General features: G+C 40.7%; 1 protein-coding gene across 1 annotated transcript in view; it reads right to left on the bottom strand.

Annotated features, from left to right (window-relative positions):
• pth2ra (parathyroid hormone 2 receptor a) overlaps nucleotides 1-15,068 on the bottom strand; it is a 79,737-nt gene that overhangs the window by 33,202 nt on the left and 31,467 nt on the right. The window contains exons 8-9 of the mRNA XM_004566006.4: nucleotides 10,681-10,741; nucleotides 8,958-9,024 (exon numbers count right to left, since the gene is read on the bottom strand). Of these exons, the coding sequence (XP_004566063.1) occupies nucleotides 8,958-9,024; nucleotides 10,681-10,741 (128 nt within the window). The remainder of the gene's footprint in view (nucleotides 1-8,957; nucleotides 9,025-10,680; nucleotides 10,742-15,068) is intronic.

The raw sequence follows: 15,068 nt of genomic DNA on the forward strand, positions 1-15,068 counted from the left end.
CTTACTTTGTTAACCTCAGCTGTGATTTTGTCACCATTGTTTATGTCTGAGGGACGTTGTTGACTCTCCTCAGCTCCTGTTTGTCCCACAACAGGAACTGTTAGATGTTTAAAGGTGAATCTGTACAATCTCGCGCTTCCCACTGGCGTTGTTTCTCCTCCAACTGTTTCTTTTTTTCTGCTACTAGGTTGGGGTTAGCGGGGTCAACACAGCATGGAGCGATATGTCCATCTTCACCGCAGTTGAAACAATACCAGGGCTTGGGTCTGCCCCTTTGCCTCTTTGAAGTCTGTCTTTGCATACGTCCATCTACACCATGTGGCTTTGACATCTTACTCTGCGGCTTCCCTGCAGGGTCCTTGCTGTTTGCAAACTTTGTTTTTTTCTGTGACATGAATGTAGTTAGTTGACTTTGCAGACTCGCCACCTGCTTTCGCAGATCCTCAATAGCAGCAATGCTACTCCCATGTTTCTCCTCTGGTTCACAAACATGTGCACCCTGGAACTGTAACTGAGTTCTCTGCTTTGTGGTGCCAATGTGTTTTCTCATACGGTTAGTTTTTGCTTGCTGTCGATCTTCCTCAGAGCGAATCATTAACAACAGGTCTGAGAATTGGGGTGGGCTGCTCTTCTTTTGCTCAAGTTGCAGGGCGCTGAGTAGGTCGTTGTCCCAACATCCCCTGCAGAACTGTTTAAGTAGATGTTTGTCCACTCCTTCACATGCGACTCCCCCCCTCTTCATGGCTCTGTTTAATGCTAGCTGTAGCCGGTGAAGGTAAGTGGATGACTTCTCACCTGGATCTTGAAGGGTGTTCAGGAATTGAGCGAAAAGTTCCTCACCATCTTCTACAGTGCCAAAGGCTGAATCTAGAAGCTGCAAATAAGTCACAGGTGGTGACTCAGGCCGCAAACTCTTAACTATATCAGCTGCTGGTGGGAGCAGGCTCTCATGGATCTTTCGGGATATTTGCAGGGGGGACATGCTGGGATCATTTTGGAGCAGTTCAATTTGTGTGCGCCATGTGTCATAATCAGTTTCATTGTTAGGTCTGGGAACCTTACCGGAGAAGGAACGGAGTCTCACCTGGGACTGGATGTGTGGGACAACATCTTGCCTTCGTACGATATGCTCTACCACAACCTTCTGAATGTCAGGTGGGTTCAAGTCACTTACTGAGAGGGACGCTGCTCTCCTTCCATTAGTGAGGGGAACATCATCAGTGGCACCAGTATCACTTGGTGTAACATCTGAATGTGAGGTGTGACACTGTCGTTCTTTAGAAGCGGGCGGAGATACAACAGTGGTCTCGACATACGTGGGAGAAGGTTCTTCAGTGGTAGGTCGCATGGCTTCAACATCCTCCCCAATCTGACACATCATCTCCTTCAGCACCTCACCGTAGTCTTTGCCACTCAGCTTGGCTAGTTCCTTGAGTTCCGCCAAGTAGGTTTTTGTAACATTACTCCCAACCGTGGTAGTGTACATGCTACTGAGTGTTTTAATTTCATAGACAACGCTGGGATCAGCTTGTGCTGTGTATGTGTATGGTAAACGAGGTTCTAAACCTTCTAAGGCTGAACTGCTAGAGTATTCTACGATCAGGTTTTGGTAGAAGTTGGACAGTGAATCATCAACAAAAAGGACTCTTGTGATTTTACCATACTGTTTCAGAAAGTCAATGACCTGTTCATCTCAGATACCTGTGTTATCCCAGCGACAACAACCGCATTAGGTATTTTGACACCAGACTTTTGTATGAAATCCATGCTGGTCATTGCCTCAATATTGATGCTCAAATCAATTGGCTCCTGGCTGGCTCGCCACTTCTGTAACCAACTTTAAGGTATAAAGGTGAATTACAGCGCAATAATTACTTGGGCTCGTAATAAGACCCTGGCCAGAATCAGAAGACACCAAATTCGTATGGAGCCAAAGTGTTGAGCAGCAATAATGACCTGGACACAATGTTAACTTTTGAGTAGCCACTCTTGTATTGTTACAAAGTATAACAGGTATTTGTCCAATTTGTACAGATAAAGTATAAAATAAAATAAATAGTGTGCACACTCAACAAAATAAAAGTACTCGTTGGGGCCCTTTAAGAATTTAGAGTTAAGCTGGCGATAGCCAACTTCAAAGGTCCTTGTGAATGTAACTGGAATGTATGAGTGTGTGGTGTGTATCTTCTTTGGGGTAGATCGTCCTCAAAGTGGTTGGCTCGCCATCTATCACAACCAGAATATCGTCCTGGTCCTTGGACTTTTCCGTCCTCTCCAAAAAACCTGACCTATAATCCAGGTCATAAAATGTACATTCTAATCAGTCTGTTTCAGATGCATTGTTTAAGGTTAAAATACAAAATCAAAATATTGCATCACCTCATATTCATTGCATCAACATCTTAAATCTTATCAAATCTCACAGTTCTGTTGTACAACATTCAATTTTCAAGCATATCAAATATGAGAACTAAACATCTAAGTTGCTCAAATATTTCTCTATTCATGTAAACATTAATTAAACAATACTTATGGTAAGTAACCATTGACACTCAAAATACAATACACCATAACAAATTCAGAACTATGTGCAAATAAGCAACAAAATATACATATGAGTTCAGTTCAGAGGCATTAAAGCAGTGTGCTTAATTTCTCCACGCTATAGGCCTATTCGTGAGAGAGAAATGCACTAAAAATTACCCTCTAGATTACTTTAAACTCACAGTGAACTGACAAAATTTAGCTTTAGAGCAGCTAAGAACATGTTGCTCACCGTTGCTCTGTTTCACAAAAGCCCAACACACACTGGCGTTGGAATTGCAGCAGCTCTCCGGATGAAAGGTGAGTGGTTAGCCTGTGAGACACCGAGCTAGCATTAGCATGATCGCGACGGTAAGTCTCTACAAGTTTTTTCCATCAGAACAACACTCGTCTTACCGACGTTGCCTCTCTCCTTCATCCAGCCACTCGACTCCGGACTTCCAGCAGGTAAGTACGCTGGCTTTCCTTCCTCTCAATCCTGAGTTTTCCTCTCTTTTGTCCGTGGATTTCTCGGTTTGAGTAGTAGATGCCTCCACTCCTCTTGCTGAGATGAGAAAAAACCCGGGAGCACCATGCACCTCCACTTCACTTCCTGGCTGACAGGGTCAATGCGGCCTGGGTAGGCTCTGATTGGTTGCTGAGCTAGGTGCCCTCACGTGGGGTGAACTGAGAGGTGCATTCAATGGTCATAGGAAATATGACGCTTGTTGATGTGGACAGTTAATATAAAGAGAATAAGTATGATATTTTTCATCTGGGCTACAGGAGCATTGCTCAAACTTTTATAGCCTCTGGTGCCTCCACCTTATCATAAAAAGCCTAAACATTCACATGCTCTCTCTCACACAGCGCCTGAGCTACGACCTTGGCTCCCTGTTTATCTGCTCCTGCTGAAATGGGGCAGAAAACTCCAGCACACTCTGTTCTCTTCTACTCAGACAAATTAGACAATAACCTTCTGCGAACAGTATTTCTTATAACTCAGCAATATAATGCATCATAAAACAATATCATTCATTCACAACAAGTCAGCAATTTAATGTAATGCAAATCAGTTTAACTAATGCAATAGTTATCAGCTTCTTCTAATTCAGGAGAATAATGCAAACTAAAACTACATAATAATTCACAATCTTTAATTAGGGGTATAACATGGCATAAAATAATATCATAATTTTACACCTCTCAGGAAACAGATGTAGCTGTCCATTTGTTTTGACTTCTTTTAAAATTGCTCAGTAGATGCACATTTACACAGGCTGGTTATGGGGTGCTGGCACAGATGCGCTCAGTCAGACGGAACAACTTTCACATTTGTTCACAAGAGCCAGCTCACTGTAATCCACTAGAAAACAAAGGAATCTGCTTTTAGAATGACCTACAGCATAGAGACAGTGTGGAATAACAAGTTTAAACTCCTTCACCTCTATCCATTACATCCAAACAGTACCCACTGTTAGGGTAATCACATGAGACACGCTATTCCTCTTACAGATAATTCTTTTGGGAGAGAGAGAAGAATAATTGCTATTTCTTACCAAGGAGGACAAAGACGACTCAACCTATTGACCAGAAGCACAGTGAGCCAGCTCTCAAGTCTTTTTTTAGCACCCTTGACTTTTCCTTTGAGATAACGGGAATACACCGAGGTCTTGTACTGCCTCCCAAATTAGATAATAAGTTTCCAGGATGGCCTTGAGGCCCTGAGGAAACACCAGGTAGGAGGCATAGGAGCAAAGATTTAAGATCACCCACAGAGTCAGAAAGGTTTGTGTATGACCTCTGGAGACCTGTCCATGAAGAAATGCTTCATGGCCGCACGGAAGAGAACGGAAAATCCTTTCCTATTTCCTTCAGTAGTGCATTTTTTATATTTTATAAATAAGACCAGAATTCTTTTTATGTGTCATGATGATTGATCAGTCATTGAATGTGTGTGTGTGTGTGTGTGTGTGTGTGTGTGTGTGTGTGTGTGTGTGTGTGTGTGTGTGTCACATAATTCTTATAATTATGCCACAAGTAAATATTACAAAAGTGGCAACTTTCATGACTCAATCATAGTTTGAGACAGTTTATTAGCAACATCAAAAATTAAAATAAAACAAATTTTCTGTTTTGTTTTGGGGTTTTTTGTTTTGTTTGTTTGTTTTGCTTCCTCTCGTGGGTACGGCTGAGCTGAAGCAGTTCAGAGGAAAATAAATAAGTAAATCAAACTTCCTGCTGAGCGCTGCGCTGCGTTGCAGCTACCAGGTGCACCTGTTTGAGGTTATTGCTGCCAGGCACCACTTACTAAATCCAAGGATTTACTTATTTTCCCCCCAGCACACGTTTTCTTTTACATGTTCAACAAAAACTGAAAATATTCTATTTACACGTTGCTAATTTAATTTAACATTCTGACCATTATTATCTTAACTGGCTCATTACGCCTAACCAGGCTTTTACCTGCTGTAACAATTTGCCATGCTGATAAATCATAATGACTCCAAATTATATAATGTGTCTCTGCTGGGATAATAACAATAACAATTGCTTAATAATTAGAATTAGATGGAAGATATTTTATTTATTATTCTATTTAAAATAAATAAATAAATAAATAAATATTGGAATTACAAAAACGGCCCACATACTCTATTCTTCTTTGTTTCACAGAGAGCAGCCCACCAGCCCACGGATACTTCACCACCTCCAACCCATCGACTTACACCAGCCCTCAGGACCACCACTTGTAAGTATAATGAATCGATACTCAGCTGCTGTACAACTAATGCTGAGCTATTTTAAAAGCAAGTGAAAGATTTGTCACCAGCGAGCCCCCGCTGTGAGGATACCCCGACAGATTCAGACCACAATGGAGTGCTGTCAGCGCTTCATGATGGATTTCTAACTCAATCTGATTGTATGAGCAGATTCCGCCTGCTTTAATTACAGTAAACCCTTGTTTTTCTTCTAGTTGAGGTTAATAAATACCTGGCAGCAATTTAAGGAAATATGGCACATACGAGCCAGGCATCGGTGCTTGGATGTCTCTCCTGGCTGCAGCCCATTAAGTGTAACCTGGCACGTATTTGTGAGAAAAATGTAGACTAAGCATCTGATCTCACTGGCAGTGTTTTAACTTTGTGCTGACAGAGTCTGCTTTCTATACAGATCCTATGGCAATCACCACTGACAGCCTGACAAGTCGCTGAGCACAAAAACGCCCCGAGCACGCACAGAGTGAGGTCACAGGTGCCGACCGGGCAAAAAAAAAGAGCTGTCTGTGGACACAGATAAGAAGAAGCTTCTTCCAGGTGCTCCCTCATTCATCAGAGGTTAGCTTCGCTTGTGGTTCTGCATACTCGATTCAGCAGATTCTTGCGCCGGATGACCTTCCTGTTGCAATCCCAGAGGAATTTATGTCTCCTCCTGGTCTCAAACCTTCAAGTGTTCAGCGATTGTGCAAACCACTGCATCACGGAGCCACACTGTCTGTGGACAAAGGTCCTCAACCTTATCCCACACAGTGACTCATTCTTCTCTGTGCCTCACTGAAACTCACTAGCTCTGCATGTAACTAAAATGATAAACAGACTGCCTGATATGGTGTTTTTTGTAGTCTGAGGACTCAAAGCTTTTTGCACTGCAGGCCACATTCACACACTCATTTACACAAATTTCACTCGATTATTTTTAAAAGTTTCTGACCTATCACAAACAATCCTGTATTTGTGATGGGGGCAATTTGGGATTCAGGGTCTTTGACATGCAGAGTGGACCAGTCAGGGACTGAAAATGAGTGTTGGTTTTGGATATTAGCAGACAGTTTAGTTTGAATAATGCTCTGATCAGACGAAAACTAAAGAAGCCACCCTCACTATGCGTCACATTTTTTTGATCGGTAGTACCCGCTGTTACAGGTGCATCGCCTAAAGTAATTATTTAAAATGCACAAGTCACCCTTTGCTCATTTTTACACCTAGTTATTTGCTTTCTGTTCCAGTTTCGATGTGCCGATGAGCTTATTGTGTGACAACTTTAATCAAAGGAGAACGACAGGATTGCAACAACTCAGTGTGCAGCGTGATCTGGATAATTGCTGCTCTTCCTTTGTGTTATTTTGCCTCTTCGTGCTCCCCATTGTTTTGGTTAGCCTTGTGGTTTAGCTGCTTGACTTGTCGTCTTTGTGCCTGCATCGTTAAGTCAACCGAGTTGTTTGTTTGTTTGGTGTACAATTCCCAGGAGGCTTTGGTATCTTTTCCTAATTCTTCCTTTAACTCTTTCATTCCTGCATCATAATTGATATGTAAGTTTTTCAGGCTTGTGCATATTTTTTTACCCCTGAATAAACCTAAATAGATCACCAAACATTTTAAGTGATATAATAAAAATTAAAGTTCATAAAAAATATTTAATATTTAATTCATGATCAGAAGGTTCAGTAAACATTTTCAAAAATGTGAATATTTTGGTAATTTTTTCATGGTTCAGGCATTAAAAGGTTAAAAGCAGGACGTGTCATGATCCTGGGCTCCAGCGTTTTCTGGGACTCTGTTTTCTGTTTGATAGTTTCCGCTTAACTTTGTTGCACTTTTCAGTTTAGTTATAACCTTTGCTTTGGTTAAGTTTGTATTCTGATTTTGTGTTCATCATTTTCTCTGTTATTCTCAGGTTTTTCCGGCTCTTCTATGTTCCCCACGTCTAGTATCTGTTTCCATCATATTTTCTGTTGTTAGGCAGTTTTGTCTTTGTTTACATCGTTCTGTCAATTTCATGTGTTTTAGTCTCAGTCGGGTTATTTTTGTGATAGTCTCTTCAGTTCAGTTTGCTTCCCTCGTGCTCGTTAACTGATTCGGTTCACCTGAGCCTTGTTGTCCTCAGCTGTGTCGCTTTCCCTGATTATCTCATGTTAAATAATTTCCCCCAGGGATCAATAAAGTATTCTGATTCTGATTCTGATTCTATTTAAGTCCTCAGTTTCTCTCTGTTCTTTATCATGTCGTTGCCCCTCCCTCCTCAATTGTGCCCAGTTTGTTCTGTTATGAAATAAGTTCTAGTTTTTTGTTTCGGTCGCGTTTCTTGTTGTTTTCTATTTTGTTTCCCGGGCTGCAACAATAAAGCTGTTTAAGTTCTGTTTAGCCCGTCTGACAAGCCCTCTCTCTGCCTACCACACAAACAGCACACAACATTGCATGCACTTTACTACATCGCATTCATATGGTATAAAGGTAGTAAATGGCTTTTCCAGCCTGAGACCAATTTTCTGTGAACAACTGGTAAAAGAACAAATCCTTCTGAGTGAACTCTATTTAAATTCCATAGGTGGTGTTTGGCTTCCCGACACATGAGGGGAATAAGTGTGGAAATTGTAAGCAAAAACAAGTTAGCATTGTCCAAATGAAAGAGGATTGCTGTACACCTTCAGCCTGTTTTCCAGCTGTGGTTGGTGAGCGTGCCTGTGTGCTCCTTCAGATTTATTCCTTAGATTCAACATGTTTCAGATCCAACATATCTCCCATCAGCCACCACCGCTCCGTCTGTCCAATAACAAACACGCACCACTAAAAGTTAAGTGCAAGTGCGAAACCACAACATAAACAGTCAGAGTCACAAGTCAGAGCTGCATGATTGTTAAATATGAAGCACAGAGAAGGTGTTAGAGTGAAGGACACGCGGTGGATCCACCAATCAGAAGGTCACAGGTTGAGTTCTTCATGTGCCAGAACGGTGTGTTTGATATTATTCATGTGTGAATGGGTGAAACTGGCTCATGAAAGCACTTCAGTGGTCGATAAAACTCAACTTAAAGTATTGCAATATCACTCTATTTACTGTTTTTCATACTCCGGCACACTGAAGCCTCGAGAGAGAATAAAACGCTGCTTGCAGTTTGTATTTTTAGATTGCTCCCTGCCAAACTTTCAATCAAATCTTTATTTATTTCTGATCTGTAAAGGATACTGAGTGCACACTGCTGCTGAACTGGTTACCAGCAAGATCTTAAAGTGAATAGGGAACAGAGATTTTGAAAGATTTAGTTAATATTTATAATATTATTTCTCTTATGTTACAAAACTGCTAATTTTATTGGCTTTAATTGGAGAATTTCATCTTGTAGTAACAGCATCCAAAGCATAAAATCATAACTCGCGTTTAATAACTTTAAATAACCAAATATTAGAAATTCAGAGGTTATGAGAGAAAACTCTTCATTTCAGAAGACAGTCATATAGAATGAGCCACCGATGCTTCATCGTGCTCAGCAACAAGTTGTTTGTGTTCATGGAAGGAAACTTCAAACCTTTCAGGTTACAAGCAAGAAATTCAAAAGCCTGAAGTGAAATTATAGAGGACTGCCCCTTTTTACAAAAGTGTATCCTTGTGAATTTTCAAGCTGCATTTATAGGCAGCAACAAATGTAGCACTCTTACCCCAATCGCTGTCAAGATGGGAACCTGGTAGATCCATTTGATGTTCCCAGCGCTCAACTCCCAGCACCTGCAGGTGACACAGATGCAGAGGAAGGAAGAAGATTCTCAGTGAGAGAGGCAGAAGCAAAAGGTGATGGTGTCATTCAGAAAAGCAGACTGAGTAGAGAAGTGGAACTGTGTCGAGAAACTCTGAAATGCTCAAGACTGCAGTGATGGTGTGATGATCCTAGTGTTTCTATTATTTTTTCCTGTGACAATAACTGAATATGAGCTTCTTTTGGAGGTTTTCACATCTTTAAGTTATATTTTCTGGATTTAAGATGGCACTGATTTATTTTCTGTGCCATCTTTGAGTTAATGTAGGGATGAATTTCAATTATTGTTTGTCTTTGTTTCATATAACAGTAGCCTGAGGTCCCTCAGTGCTATTGCATCTGTTCCTCTCTTTAAGTATTCGCATCCTCTATTGTTCCCTGTTTTCTTGTTTCGTGCGTCCTTCAGGTTAGTTTTGGTTTTACTTCCTGTCTCCGTCTTCCCCTGGCTCTTCTAACCTGTTCCGACCTGTCTCTTGTTGTCTAATCAGCCCTTTGTGTATAAATAGTCCTGTCTCCCTTTTGTGCTTTGTCGAAGCATCTGTTTCCCTGTGTGGTGCTCTCAGTGGTCTCCTGTGACTTCTCTTGGTTTCTAGACTTTATTTATGGCCTAAATGCAGGTTTCTGTTATTTAACTCTGCCTCTGGTTTCCTACATTTGGGTCCAAAGCTCTACGCTCAATGCTTTTAGACACACAGAGCAAATAAAAAGGTGTATGAATAAAGTCAGAAACAGGCAGAGGTGTGACCTACTTTAGATACTGCTAAAGAAGAACAGCAAAGGAAAATTAGATATTTTCCATTTAACTTGTTAATACATTTTAAATTCAAAGGAGAATGTTAGTTTTTTCATTTTTGATTATAATTTTTTTAATTTACTGTTTGTTTGTTTTTTAATCTGGGGTTGTTTTTATTATTTTGGGTTTAATTAAATTTCCCAATTCTAGTTTAGGTCATATCACATTATCTAAATATTTTGATTAAGGATTTTAAAATGCCAAAACGTCAGCTTGTATTTCTTGCAGTAGTTTGTGGTGAATATTGTCATGTTGCACAAACCAGGATATTGACCGACTGCCTGCATTTGTTGTTCCCGTTTTGACTTATAATTCCTGTGGTCTCTCATGTTTAACTCTCTAACAACTCTTTTCATTATCCAGATTTTGCCTTGTGTACTTCAAACATTGGCAACGTCTGAAGGTGCTTGATTTGGTATCAAGCACTCCAAATCAAGCATTCTTTGCATATCAAATCCTGTATTTCACTGATTCAAATGTCACCACAATTAAGCAGTGATTACAACGTCCCGCCTCTCTTCTTATTCATTTTGAAGTTTATTTTTTCCAAACTTTTTTGGCAGATGTTTTTATAACCCTGTGAGGTCTTAGTTATCAGTGGAGATGGGCCCAATGCTTACACAGTCTCTGTGGTATCACAATATGTCATTATAGTTTTTATATCATTTTCTTAAAGATGGTTATCCTTCTGACTGGCTATTATCTACATTTTGAACACAGAAGACAGTTTTTACAAAACACAGGGTTAGGGTTAGGTTTTGGAGGGAGGGCTGGAGGACGTCTTACACCTCGCAGGGATAATCTCGTTAGAGTCTGAGTCCTCTCTCTCTCTTACCTTGCATCTGCCACTGTTGCCCTGACGATCGCCCACACTGCCACAAAAACAGCTGGAACACCTGAAATTAGACATAATGCAAAATGAGATGTTTTGCAGGTGATGTCATATGTGCTGTTTACCTGATTTATTTCCCAGACTGCACTTCACATTGTTTGTCGCTGTATCTCTGACACATCACAATACAGAAGGAGAACCAAGCTGAGGTGATCGTTACAATTTAAAAGCAGCCTGTTTGCTTTATTGACAAAAGTGTAAAACTGTTATTTTAAAATAATATTCAGTCACGACAGAGTGGATCCTGGTGAAAGGTGTTGTATTGGTGTTGTAAAAGGTCACATTACTCAAAGGTCACAAAGTAGGAGAAATAAAACCCGACACGGGCATGTTAGCTAATGCAGGCATCACACACAGAACATGACGTGAATGTAAACATCAGAGTAATCCCACATGCTGGTGACATACAGACACACTTAATTACACATTCATACTTCATGATATAACGCCCTCCGACCCAGCAGCTTTGATTCATGGCGAGTCTCAGAGCAGCACATTCAGCCTCTCCTGTCAGGCGTAATTCTTCTGTCTCTAAAGAGCTTTTGTGTGTTTTCTTATGTGTACACAAACACACATACAGGGACTTCCTAAAGAAACTTCCAACTGCACTGTTACTTTGTTCAAACTGTGTGGGTTGTTATTGATTTCCCTTCCACTCCACAGTTTCTAAACCATTTAAAAACACTTAAATGTACCAGTGTAAAAACAAGAGTAAATGCATTAACTATTCGACTAAGATTTGGTACCTTTGGGGAGTAATATGTTTAAACCTAAAGAGTGGTTTTGTAGATTAAGTTACACCACATTCTCATTCCCAGAGTGTTAAAGTCAGTTGTTTAGTCATAAATCCACAAGGACTCCTTTTGACTTCAGTGACTACAAGGTTTAAAGTTTCATCCTCCCGTGAATCTCTGGAGCACTTTAAGCTCAGCTGTTACTTCAAGATCGCTCCTTAAAATGCTTGCAGAGGGCAATTTTACCACGGCCTTCGACTTGGACAGAGTAAACATCAGCTTCTTTCAAACCTTCAGATGAAGTATCGTGGTGGTTATTGTGCAGCTGGTGCTGAGAACTGGGTCTCCATCTATGGCTTAGTAGTTTTAAACTAGAAGTATGCTTGTTGTTCATTTCAACATTCCCAGGGCAGTGCACCATTTATGTCAACTGGAGTCAAACCGTACCATGGCGAGGTGGCTGAGAGGGAATATTCAGTAACATAACCGGAACCATGGCCAAACTTCACAGTAGTGTTCTTGTGCATCTGAATGGGTGCTACTTCAAAATCACTCCCTTTAAGCATGTTTGCAAGTCTGCAGTTTCACTACTGTCCTCAAACTTGTTTCAGTCTTGTATGTTGACTGTCATAGTTGGAGCCTGAGCACTAAAAGTCCAAATGCTCTATTGCACAGGTGTCGAAGTCCAGGCCTCGAGGGCCGGTGTCCTGCAGGTTTTAGATGTGTCCTTGATCTAACACAGCTGATTTAAATGGCTAAATTACCTCCTCAACATGTCTTGAAGTTCTCCAGAGGCCTGGTAATGAACTGATCACTTGATTCAGGTGTGTTGACCCAGGGTGAGATCTAAAACCTGCAGGACACCGGCCCTCGAGGCCTGGAGTTCGACACCCCTGCTCTATTGTATCTGCTCTGTTTACTAATTCGTCAAATGAATTAGCTTTTTGGAGGCCTTAACATGCAACAGCTAAATCACAGAATTTAGCACACACATCAGGTCTGGTAAACATAATTTCCTTAGAGATTAATAAAGTATTCTGATTCCAATTCTGGAAGAAAAAAAATTACATGTTTATTGGTTTGGGGTTTTCAAAATGCCACCTTTGCAGGTTATAAATAAGTATTATGGACACACAGTTTGAGGTACATGAATGAAATTTGGTACATATGTGTAACATGCAAAGACGGACAACAAAGTCTATGGCCTCCCTGACCCAACAGGAAGTCTGCCATATTGAACTGAAAATGGCTTTTTCAAACTCCACGTAGAGATTTTATCGAATAAAACTCATATTCAGTCAGTTTAAACTACAGACTTGGGCAATATTAAACTGCTGAACTTGCATTACACGCACATTGTCTAATCTCGACCCAACTTTTCAGGTATGATAAGGATTTACCCCTGAACATATTTTAATTGTAATACTTAATAGCTGTCATAGTGCCAGGAACAGGACATGCAATGATTTCTCCTCCCAGTTTGACCAAATCCATCTCAAAAGTGGTCAGAATCAACATCAGATAGTGATGATGCTTCAGTGTGAAACTGTAAGCAAAAAAATAGTGCGCTTGATATACGAGTCTCAAATTTGGCAGCCTTACGTAATACCTCAAGATGTAGAGAAAAATCTCTTGGAGCCATGTCCCAAAGCCAGCAGGAAGTCAGCCATACTGAATTTAAGAATTTATTGATGTGTACTTTAACAAACCCCACCAAAACATTTCGTCAGATCAACATGAACAATGGTGATCTGACAAAGTGCAAACTGAATTCCTTGGTGATATTAAACTGCGAAGATTTTGAGTTTTCATGAAAGGTCATGGTGGCATGACAAAGTTCAATTATTCATCACAGGACGCACCTTGTCCAGTCTGTCCCTAACTTCACGTGCTGGATAGGACACGCCTACGTGCTAATATTAGGTCACACAGTAGGTAATAATCATCATTTAATCTACCGTGGCTCAGGGAGTTGGGAATCGCATCTGTCACCGGAAGGTCGCCGGTTCAATCCCCGGGCTCTCTGTCCTGGTCGTTGTGTCCTTGAGCAAGACACTTTACCCTACTTGCCTACTGGTGTTGGCCAGAGGGCCCAATGGCAGCCTTGCTTCTGTCAGCCTGCCCCAGGGCAGCTGTGGCTACAACCGTAGCTGCCTCCACCAGTGTGTGAATGTGAGAGTGAATGAATAGTGGCATTGTAAAGCGCTTTGGGTGCCTTGAAAAGCGCTATATAAATCCAATCCATTATTATTATTACGTGAAATTTAAATTGTTTGTTCCACACCTGATCTACATTAGTGTGATATACGGTTAGACAACTGACAAACAGTGGGCACAGAAGATGTTCAGTAAGTAAGTGACGCAGCACCCAATTAGCTTCCTAAACTGAAAACAGCCACATGTCCGTGTGAGTCTAGTCAACCGCAGCATGCCCGAGATGTAGCTCAGCTCGACCTCAGCACGGGTCGGCTGAAGCTGGCCTGGACGTGTGGCAGGGTGCGAGGGCCCTCTCGTCGCTTTTTGCAGCTTTAATTGGTCATTAAATCTGAGTCTCCATGTATGTCTGATTCTGAATTTTTAGCAAGTTTCAATTAAAGAGTCCAGTTTCCAACCCAGAAAGCAATGAACTGGGTCAGAAATGCAATCAGCAGCATACGTGTCCTGTTTATTCCCACATTCAGAGTTTTCCACTGCGAATTAATCCAAACGCTATCCCCGATGCCTGAGAAAGCACATGTGGGGTAAAAGATTTCAACTCTGGTTTCTGCCATCAACCCACAGTGCTGTCATTCTGCACGCACAAAAGAGCAGGGATGTAATCATGATCTTGTGTTAGTCACCGAGTTTCTTCACTGGGAAAGCTAATGGCTTATAGATATTTTGCAGCGAGTGCTTGACGATAACTGCAGATGGAAACAAAACACCGTGTTGTTAAAGGAACCGTTGGGCTTTCATCTAAAACATGACAAATTAAAAATGTGCTAAAAGTGTGTGTTTAGGGCAACTTTACCAATAAGACGACTTAAAAATGGTTGATAGTGAACTCTAACAGATATATCTGCAAAGTGTTTTACCCTGCTGGGGAATGCTTCCCCCTCTTATCTCTTGCTGGTGTCATGCTGTCGAGCCAAAGCAGCTCAAAAACGTGTGCTGAAAAAATAATTAGTTCAAAAGAAGGCAGGGAGTGGCGGCATCATTATGTGGATTCATCCCCTCCTGTGAATGAACACATGGATTCATAAAAGACAAACCACAAGCCAAAGAATGGCTGTAAATTATGCAAATATACAAATCAGCTTAAGAAAATGCATCGCATTCCCTTTATATTCCTCAGTCATAAATTTTAATAGTATTATTTGGTATATGGAGGAATTTTACAGTAACTTTTTGAGAATGTTTTAACGTGTCTGTAAAGCAAATTTCAGTTAATGAATCAGGCGACCCTAAAGACTTGAGCAGAAAGGCTATTTATTTTACAGAAATAGTGCTTTAATGATTTAAAAAGCAAATGAAAAAAAATTAATAAATGTCTGATTTAAAATATGTTTAAAATAATAAAGTTTGTACATTTTTGCTTGAACTGTTAATCCATTATTT

Source organism: Maylandia zebra, linkage group LG16, assembly GCF_041146795.1.
Source record: "Maylandia zebra isolate NMK-2024a linkage group LG16, Mzebra_GT3a, whole genome shotgun sequence".
Taxonomy (NCBI): Eukaryota; Metazoa; Chordata; class Actinopteri; order Cichliformes; family Cichlidae; genus Maylandia; species Maylandia zebra.